This window comes from Arachis ipaensis, chromosome B1 (genome assembly GCF_059453495.1).
Source record: "Arachis ipaensis isolate K30076 ecotype BB chromosome B1, ASM5945349v1, whole genome shotgun sequence".
Taxonomy (NCBI): Eukaryota; Viridiplantae; Streptophyta; class Magnoliopsida; order Fabales; family Fabaceae; genus Arachis; species Arachis ipaensis.
In genome coordinates, this window is record NC_142436.1 from 133,431,636 (window position 1) to 133,441,417 (window position 9,782).

The window sequence follows — 9,782 nt, forward strand, 5'->3', positions numbered from 1 at the left end:
ATAGTTATTTTAATATAAAAACAAAATAAAAATATTTATGATAGAGTAAAAATAACAAAATACTTATTGTTTTTGGTCCATATTATTTTAGAATAGCTTGATATTCTTAAAATATTAGTAAAAATATGTATTTTAAATTTTTCACTATTTTTATTTTTTATTTACATAATACCAAATCAACCGGTTAAATTAGTGATCTACTGATTAAATCAATAATCCAATAATTTGACCGGTTCGATTATTGATTCAATTCTGACAACTATGATTTCCGTTATTAGAAACCGGTGAACCGATTGGATTAAAAATCGGACCGGTTCGTTGCAAAATTTTTTGCCCCTCTCCCCAATGAAATGGCACGTTTTTGGCTTTCTGAAGGGGAAAAAAAATGAAACCCTAAAAGCAACCCTCTCCCTGTTCGAGCAGCAGCAGCCCCCATCCCCCCTAACTCTCTCAGTCTCACTTAAGGAGTAGAGCCTCTGACTCTCACACTCCCAAAAAAGCACCGCCCACCGCCACCTCCACCGCTACCGCCGGGCTACTCTGCTTCGTCTCGTGACTCTCGCGTCGACCCCTGTGCATCTCCTTCCTGGCTCGTCGCCTCCTCTGCGTGACTGCGTCTCGCGTCGTCGTCATTGTCATCGTCGTCGCGTCCTCGTCCGGCGCGGCTCACCGTCGCTGCTGCCTTCCCCTTGCCCGTCTCTGCTTCGCCGTGCTTGGTCTCCCTCTTCTCAGGTATGTTTTTTAATTTTTTTTATTTATTCAGTTATTGACTTATTGCCTTATTGGGTTATAATTTGATTAACTGAGGAACTGTTTAATGATGTTGATTAACTGAATCTGTTGATTGATGCTTTTGTTTTTCTGATTAACTGAGGGACTTATGTAGGTTTAGTGGTTGATTGATGCTTTTGTTTTTCTGATTGTTAGTGTTTAGGGTTGATTTGTTGCTGTTTTTATATCATTATGGTGAATTGAGAGGCTGTTTTTATATTGTTATGTGAATTTATATTGTTGGATAGTGGATAGATTTTGTGAATTGAGCTGTTTTGTTTATATTGTTTTGGATAGTAGATAGATTCTGTTAATTTATATTGTTCTGCTCGTGTTTATTCTGTTGCATAATCTTTGATGGCTTGGTTTTGTTTGCAAGAGTTTAAACTAGGAAGTATTTGGCACTTCTCAGGTTCTAAGTTTTTCGTGTAAAGGTTCAAATTTTTGAAACTTTATTGCTTTCTTCTATCCTCTTTATCTGCAGCAGACGTCTTTGACAAATAATGATTTGGCAGAATTAGTTATTTTTAGAAATTGAGATGATTGTTGTTAAAATGTTAGTGACAAACTGACAATATGTATTTCAAATTTTAATTTTAAGTTTTTTACTATTTTATGTTTTTTTATTTACGTGAGACCGAGTCAACCGGTTCAACCCGTGATCCACCGATTGACCCAATGACCTAGTAACTTGACCGGTTTGATCACTAGTTCGGTTCTGACAACTACGCTCTTTTCTCTTCAGACTTAAAGACCACTACACCCACCTTTCTTCTTCAATTTCTCACTACTGGCCGCTGCCCCCCAAAACCCCCTCACCATCGCACTCCCCCTAAACTTTCTCACCGTCGCAGATTACCTTCCCAAAACAAATATTATCTCATAACCTAAAAGGAAGTCTGAGATGTATGGATATATTCATTTCATGTCAAAAAAACAGATGTTTTACTATGTTTCTTTTTTTTAATTAGAAACTAGAATTAATATTCTCAAAATTGGCATTCTATTTGTGTTTTTAGATCTCCAAAATCTCTCTATCTAATATCTCTTTTTTATATTGTATTCTATTAGAATAGTTCTAATATATATATATATATATAAGAAAATTTTGAAATATTCGAAATAGAATTAATATATTCATTCAATAATTTGAAATTTTTACATATTCAAAAATATTAATATATAATCAATATTACTATAAAATCATATCATATATAATAGAGAAATTATATAATTTCTAAGTTTTCATGTAAAAAAAAGTTTGAATTTCAATATCTATATCTTTTTTTATTTTTTTTATTTGTGCACCCAGTCCTTTATAATTCAAAGCCCTCTCTTGTGGCTTTTGTGGAAATATTATCCTTATCCTTGTCTTTGTTTGTCTTGGATTGGAACAAATTACTATAATTCTACCTTGTCTATGGATCAATCTACATATTTCACAAATTTTACGAACAAAGGCTCGTATTTTCATATTTATGATTCCTTCAACTTAATCTCGGATCCATTTTAATAGAAGAAAATAAGGTTTCCTTCAATTTTGAACTTCTATTCTAATCGTGCCCTCAAAACCAATAATATTGAAGTTAAATAAAAGTCTAATAAAAAATTTATACTTGCATTTTTTATTTCTGTGTGGTAGAAATATATATAGAGTATGTTGAACGGAGCATCGCGCAGTCGCCGTCTTCCCGCGTCAGTGAGGTCGCGCTGTCGCCATCTTCGTCACAGAAGTGAGAGTTCTCTCAACGCCATCTTTGTCGCAGCACTGCAGTAGGGAGGGTTCTCTCAACGCTGTCTTCGTCACAGCAGGGAGGGTCGCTGTCGCCATCTTTGTCGCAGCAGTGAGGGTCGCTGTCTTCGTCGTTCTTCATCGTCATCGTCAGCCTCCACCATTGGCTCCTCTTCCTTCCGTTAAGTCCGGCTTCTGTAGTTTTCATTTATGTTGAAGCATTTGTTAATTTTTATCCTTTGTGGATTTGCTGCTATCCTCTGTTCTGTGTGTTTTGATTCTGTTGTCAAAATGATTTCTGTGGTTTGCTATTATCAGTGCCTCTGTGGATTTGTTGTTATCGCTGTCTCTGTTCTGTGTGTTTTGATTCTGTTATCAATTTTTTTCAAATTTTTTTCGTTTTTAAAAACTCCACGGATATCTGCGGATACCCAGGTCCCCGGTTAATATGGGGTCTCCCTACCCGTCGTGGGGACAGGGATAGACTATGAAGCACGGACACTTCGTTGAGTTGTTGTGTCCGCGTGTTGGACACATTTCGGACACGACACTCACCGACACTCGTTCGACATGTGTGTCTGTTGTGTCCAACCGTGTCTTAATAAAAAATAAAAAATTCTTCTCCGGACACATTTGGACACACTTAAATACCATCATGTGTCAGCGTGTCCAATCTTATTCTTAATTCGTCCCCGCCCCCATGGAGACCCGTTGCCATTCGTATTCTCCTCAGTCCAGTCTCCTCTGCCTCTTCTCCGGCCATCTTCTTTGCCGTCGCTGTCTCCGTTGCCTTCCCGTGTTCCCGAGGTAGGTCCTCTACTCCTCTTTGTGTTGTGGGTGCTGAGTTGTTGGATTTTTTAATTTATTTGCTATGTTCATGTTGCTCGTGTTATAATTTGAGATTTTGGCACAATGATATGTTACTACTTACTTTTAGCTAGAAATGCTACTAAATAATTGTTGCCTGAATAATTGTTGCTGTGTTGGTTGTTCTTGTTGTTGGGTTTCTTGTGGTTGGTTATTAGAATTAGATTTAATTACGATTTTCTTTCTCAGTTATGGACAATATTAATAATCAAGAAGCACATGTGTATAGCAAGGCATCTTGTAATAATTTGGTTGATATTTCTCCGGATTCCAATATTGATAGTCAATCACAAGCTTCCTCTAAGTTGGCTATTTCCTTTCCAGAATATTCATCCCTCGTGCAGAGAGAGACGCACACTAGGACTAAGCTCTTATAATCTCGTAGCTGTGTTCATTCCAGTCTTTGTGGGATGGCTCTGAGAGGAGTATGGCAACTTCAGAAGCTCATTGTTAGCTATTGCAATTGGGGCGGAAGCAGTAGAGGTATAAGGTACCCTCCATTTCATCCTCCTTCTCGCTATACTGCATTTACTAACATGATGCTTTCTTTCGTCGTTCCTAATCCAAAATCCCTGATTCCTATCACTTTATAACTGTTAGGTTACAGACTACTTGTGCTGCATCTTATTCTTCTTTTTCTTCTCATATTTTACTTTGTGTTGATGATCCGATTCTTTTATTTTAAATAATAATAGGGCTTTTATGGAGTCGGAATTGCCTGTGTTTAAGGAGAAGAATCCTCAATTAGAGGTTGTTACTGAACTCATTCGTGGTCAGCATCCACATTTGAAGGCCTTTTACAGTAAGATTTCTTCTTTGTTAATTAATTAACAAAAGTTGGATTGTACAACTCACTCGGGGGATCTTTTCTTGGCTAATTACTAAAAGTTGAATGAGTGATTGTGATGGGAATTACAGAGAACAAAAACGAGCGAGTTATATGCGTGAAGAACATGGATCCAGAAGATGTACTTCACCATGCAACGAGGCTAAGGAATGCATTGGGAAGAAAGGTGATCAAACTGAGGACAAGGCATGTAACCAAGCGCCCTAGTGTGCAAGGTACATGGACAACTGCTCTTCGATTTTAAGAATAATAACAAGTCCAGAGTGTAGTGTTCCAAACTTGTTCTTTTCTTTCTGATGAATTTACCAATATTGTGTAAACCATATTTGAGTATAAGTTCTCATGCTGTTTGTGGCACAATTTTTATTTCCTTCTTCCTTGTTTGCTGCCTCATGATGAAGAGCAAAGTCATGTTCATAGTTAATAGTGGCAATAGCTCGCGTTATAGATACAGATACTGTTCGAGCTGCTATCTTTTTTTCTTCTTCTTTATCTAAGAATAAGATAGGATTAATGATCAAAATAGCCTCTGAAAGATAACTATCAATTTGGTTATCGAAGAAATTGGTCAGATATAACAGTCAGTCTATGCAAAGACCAATACGGTGTATCATTTTTTAGGGTTCAATTTGAGGTGCTTGATCTTTCCGTGAGAATCAAGACAATGCATGTGTGATTTTTGAGGGATTATTTTAACTATTAACCATCCAAATGATATGAATTTAGCGTTATGTGTCATCATGGAAGAAAAATGTCATAGGTGCAATAATTTAATTATGTTTAGTGTCCTGTTTACAATTGAATACGAGATTGTTTCAAAGCATTGGTGAAAATATGCTACACTAAAGATCTTAGACGATGCAGAGAAATCTCTGTTAATACTAGTAGTGTGTTGTAAACGTATTAGGAAAAAGAACAAGAAATGATTAAAGGAAACGTTTTAAAAACTGAAGCAACATCTATGCTTATTTACTAAACATCTATGCTTATTTACTCCTAAACCACTCAAATTGAACTCATTATTTGTCAATTAAGTATTAGTAGGAAAATTAGGCTAACTCATGTATTATTGTAGGTGATACTAAGTTAGATTCTGTTGTAAAATACTAAAATGAGAACCAGTCGTTGGGTGGAAAAAAATTGATGAATGTTTGGTAAATATTTTTTTTTAACATATCTGTCACAGTAAAAATTTCAATACTATTATTGGCATTCATCTTTATTACTTACTTGAAGGAACTCATGGAATATTATTGCAGATGACCCTGAATCCGCTATGGCGCTATGTGAACTGATTTTATAGTCTTGTATGGATTCAATGAATATAGTATTCCACAGTTAAATTTAACATAAAAAATTAACATTTAAAAACCAATATAACGTTTGATTTTAATACAGAAGTAAAATTGACCCACCAATGATTACTAATGTAAATGTTTTTGTTAATTATTCGAATCAAATTTAACGGTAAGATAACATTAAATCCGTTTGAAACATTTTGAAATTGAAATAGAACGTTTGAAACATTAGATTTCGACCTCAACATTAGAGACCAAAATAGTATTTAATCCTGTATATTATACATTTCCAGAAAGCAGTTTGTAGCCCACATGATCAATCTCATTCTTGTTGAGTTCTTGGAATTTATGAGTTGAATTACATAATTACCGTATATTATATAGTCCAAGTTAAATGATACACAACGGAAGTACCAAGCATCAAGCATATAAAGCTTTGTTTAGCTCATGTTGACAACAGAACAGTGCCCCAATGGAGGAAGGACTCCTTACGATACTTTATCTCGGATCACTTGGTGTCAGCTTTGGATCGAATCGTATGGCTTTAGGGGATAATGATCCAGATCCGCGTGACACAGTATGTCGGTATCCATCCATAGTTGTCATTTTCATTATCATTTGCTTCATCAAAATCGCATCATCAGCCATTGTCATGGTTTGCATTAAGTCACTCTAGCAACTTTTCTCTTTTTCGATAGCCCACTTTTCTTCTCAAATCTCTTTCTCTTCTTATTTTGCTTTTGGAAGGATTGTCCAACTAAGGACGGTTGTTGTTTCAACGCAAAGCTTTTGGCCACGTGCCCCAAGTGAAGTTTCTTGATCATAAATATTCTTTTCAGCTCACCACGATGTGCTGTGTAAGCACGGACCCAAGAGCAAAATCCCTTCCTAGCAAGTTCATCCATCTTGGGCTGAAAAAATGACAACGCAACAATTAGCTTATGATACACAAAAACTAAGATCCCTATATAGAATCGTATTCGTAGACAAAAATTGTCAATGAAATCATGAGGAATAAGGATGATTGCGCTTCGGAAATCATCATCCCTCTTCGTTATTAGATGTAACATGATTTCAAACTAATGTAATGGCTCAATTTCGAGAGAAATAGTATTTGTATACTTGACAAGTTGACATATCAAGAGTACAACTCTATTGATGTTTATTGTTACAAGTCATAAGATCAACCTGCAAGTCTAATTTAACCTCTGTCAAGACATTAGATGTATAACGAGGCACAGTGAATGATCAAACATCCTACCTAGAGCAGCTCACCTCACATGAACAACTAAGATGCAGCACAAAGGTCCTTTTTGGTGGCATTCAGCACAAATGATGATCAAAGGGAAACAAGGCCATTGCAGAGATTTGGGAGGAGACATAAATATGGGAAAATATATGAAGAGTGGTTTATAGTTACCGTTATCTAAGTCTAATCGTTTTGGAGTAGGTTGGATCTTTCTCCAGAATCTGCCACCATAAACAATGACTCAACAGCAGCAGGGATCATCCAATCCCACCACTTCAAAAGTTCCCTTATCAATTCCACCAAACCAAGTTGGTGGCTGTGATTAGGATTGAAGAGCCTAGCAGAAATCATAGAACATTATGAGTTGACATGTGATTTTGACAACCATGATCCATTTCCCTGTCAGACCCTCCATTTCCTTTCACTCAAACCTATCTGGCATTAATTTAGATTGTTAGCGGTTCATAAGTCCTCTGGCAACTCCAAATGTTTCATTGTTGTAAAAGCTCTAAGCCAAACAACGATAATGGCTCTAGAGTTAAATTTGGGCACATTTTTCCAAATCAAAATAGGATTAACATGTTAAAATATAGGTTTCTCATGTATCATTCAGTTAGATGGAAATGGAGTATCTATATTAAACCAGAATTTAGAAAGACCAGCAGTGTATCACCTTGGAAATGATGAATGATTCAAGTGCCTTCTGGAGACAAAGGACCCAAGGATGCAAGTCGATGAAAACAGACTTCTTTACGTGTTTGTTCTGTCCGTGTAATGTAAAATTATCCAACACTTTGAGAAGAGGATACTCCGCTAGTGAAACACCATGTTTCTCCAAGTCCTGTAAATAATCTATTTCAACTAGTTGCAGAAATAACAAGGACTCTCCCCTTTCACCCAGACGAGCAGTTCTACCAACTCTGCATCATGAATTCATCAAGGATCAGAAATCATAGTCTTAACATCACGCTTTAAGACTTTAACATTACATAAAAGACAGCACGGGAGGATCCTTTTGAATCTAGAAGAAGAGATATCCATGAAACAAATTCCACTTCCTGATAGATATTACATCATGTATGTTTTTCATTTTCAAAGTGGGTCCTTTTAGGCTATTTATTGCAGCAAATTTGGATACAATGATATGACTATCATTTAGTTATTCATAATATTAATTGATTTTAAAATCCCTCATGGAATGGATAAGACATTCTTAAGATGCTAAAGTGGCATAGCTGTTAGCCCCTGAATATTTACGAGTGACAAAGATCTCCATTAACAGCATTGATCTAACTAATTGAAGCTTGGAGATCACTTGTTTTATAAATAAAAGATCAAATAAAATAAAGTTATACAATCGATATAAAATGGTCGGGGGAGGTTTGTTTGGACTGTAATTAGCATAAAAAACTAGAATTAAAATCAGAAAGAAAAATGCCTTCCACATAACCACCCCTAAAAATATGGGAAAATAAGCCAAAACAAAAAATAGGTATACATACCTGTGCACATATTCAGTAGCTTCCCCAGGAGAATCATACTGTATGATGCATCGAACCGTTGGAAAATCCAGGCCTCTAGCAGAAACATCAGTGGACAAAAGCAAAGCAGATTTCTCAGTTTTAAAAGCCTGAAAAGTAGATCTCCGGTCTTCATGTTCCATATTACCATGCAATCGAAAAGTTTGGCATCCAAGAAACATTTGTATGACCCTTTCTTTTGTTTGAGGATCAGTCGAGAAGTGGAACTCACTTAGTAGCGAATGGTGAAAGTCTACCGTATCACATGTCGAAAAGAATACCACAACCTATAAAATCACTAGGTCAATTATGTGAATCTTAAAGCATAATATTTGAATAACAGCATGTTCAATTGGCAAGGGAAAAATAAAGTTAAGGATCGATGCATGCCATATCTAAGTTCCAGTCGCATAAATAAAAAATAATGCCTTCCATTTGTCAACTGTTTTCAAGGGATATCGACAAGCTTTTGTTGTCCCCATCCACATAATTCTTCATAAGTACACCAGAAATATTAAATTGTTCACGGTCATGTCAATATTTGCCAATGATAAGAAATACAGCTACTAAAAGCAAGAGAGAATGCGGAGAGTTAAAAATCTTCTAACTCCAACAACCTACATATAATATAGATAAGGAAAGTATCTTTAGAGAAAGTGACGCCTAACCTTTTGTGAAGTGTCTCTTTCAAAAAGATGCTTTAGAATTGAAAGAAGAACAACAAGCCGAGAACCACAAGGCACTGCTTAGCAAAATTGTATTCCAATTAGGTACTCAGCATCTTGAGAATATTAACCGTAAAATGCAGTGAAGGAAAGATAAAAAAAACTAATTATCACATACTTTTCACGTATCTCTGAATTAACTGTGTGGGGATTTTATAATCTATAACTGTTGGCATTTTACTGGAATACTTGACTTCGTCATCTTCATCAGACTCTGAAAGATCAATGCTTTCAATTGTTGATACTGGTTTTCTTGTTTTACCCTCAAGACCAATCATCACTGGATTGTGTAAACTTATTTTAGCAAGATGGTTCACTTTCTCATTAAAGGTGGCAGAAAAAAGCAAATTCTGCCTTTGAAATTCAGAGTTTCTTGGAACTGTACTCTCCTTGTAATCATTTGCTGCTTTTCTTGAACCCAAAAGATCTAGTATTTCCTGTATATCTTGTCCAAATCCTAATTCCAAAATCCTGCAGAAAACCATACATCCAGCTAACCCTTAAAAAAATACTTGGCAAAAAAAAAAAAAAACTATATGCAGAATCATTATCACATTTTCTATGCCAACACATGATAATTTCTATAGCATCAATAGATGCAAGCCATACCTATCAGCTTCATCAAAAGTTATCCAGCGCAATTTTGTGTACAAGAATGATGGTGTATTCTTCAAATGATCTAAAAGGCGCCCAGGTATTGCTATAAGAATTGATATGCCTAAAATAATAACCACAGGTTACAAATTTGACCAAGTACAGTGAATGTCCAACCT

General features: G+C 35.8%; 2 protein-coding genes across 3 annotated transcripts; one reads left to right on the forward strand and one right to left on the reverse strand.

Annotated features, from left to right (window-relative positions):
- Window positions 1-357: 357 nt before the first annotated feature.
- Window positions 358-4,955, forward strand: LOC107634853 (large ribosomal subunit protein mL43). Of its 2 annotated transcripts, none has more exons than XM_016338260.3 (4): window positions 358-732; window positions 3,695-3,860; window positions 4,066-4,172; window positions 4,289-4,955. In XM_016338260.3, exons 2-4 carry the CDS (start codon window positions 3,781-3,783, stop codon window positions 4,459-4,461), a joined length of 360 nt encoding a protein of 119 aa, XP_016193746.1. In that variant the 5' UTR covers window positions 358-732; window positions 3,695-3,780; the 3' UTR covers window positions 4,462-4,955. The 2 variants fall into 2 exon arrangements, with proteins under 2 accessions (XP_016193746.1, XP_016193744.1); XM_016338258.3 differs by lacking the exon at window positions 358-732 and adding an exon at window positions 2,414-3,310.
- Window positions 4,956-6,155: 1,200 nt separating this feature from the next.
- Window positions 6,156-9,326, reverse strand: LOC107611722 (DEAD-box ATP-dependent RNA helicase 17). Its single transcript, XM_021124216.2, has 5 exons — window positions 9,128-9,326; window positions 8,953-9,026; window positions 8,267-8,571; window positions 7,438-7,684; window positions 6,156-6,426 (listed from the first exon to the last, which is right to left on the reverse strand). The coding sequence occupies exons 1-5, from the start codon at window positions 9,285-9,287 to the stop codon at window positions 6,178-6,180; spliced, it is 1,035 nt and encodes a 344-aa protein (XP_020979875.2). The 5' UTR covers window positions 9,288-9,326; the 3' UTR covers window positions 6,156-6,177.
- Window positions 9,327-9,782: the final 456 nt, after the last annotated feature.

Coding starts and splice junctions, on each gene's coding strand:
- LOC107634853 (XM_016338260.3), top strand. CDS start 3,781: ATGGCTCTGAGAGGAGTATGGCAACTTCAGAAGCTCATTGTTAGCTAT. Junction 3,861..4,065: donor GGAAGCAGTAGAGGTATAAG/GTACCCTCCATT, acceptor AAATAATAATAG/GGCTTTTATGGAGTCGGAAT. Junction 4,173..4,288: donor ACATTTGAAGGCCTTTTACA/GTAAGATTTCTT, acceptor TGGGAATTACAG/AGAACAAAAACGAGCGAGTT.
- LOC107611722 (XM_021124216.2), bottom strand. CDS start 9,287: ATGATTGGTCTTGAGGGTAAAACAAGAAAACCAGTATCAACAATTGAA. Junction 9,027..9,127: donor AATTCAGAGATACGTGAAAA/GTATGTGATAAT, acceptor TTTGCTAAGCAG/TGCCTTGTGGTTCTCGGCTT. Junction 7,685..8,266: donor GCTACTGAATATGTGCACAG/GTATGTATACCT, acceptor TTCATGATGCAG/AGTTGGTAGAACTGCTCGTC.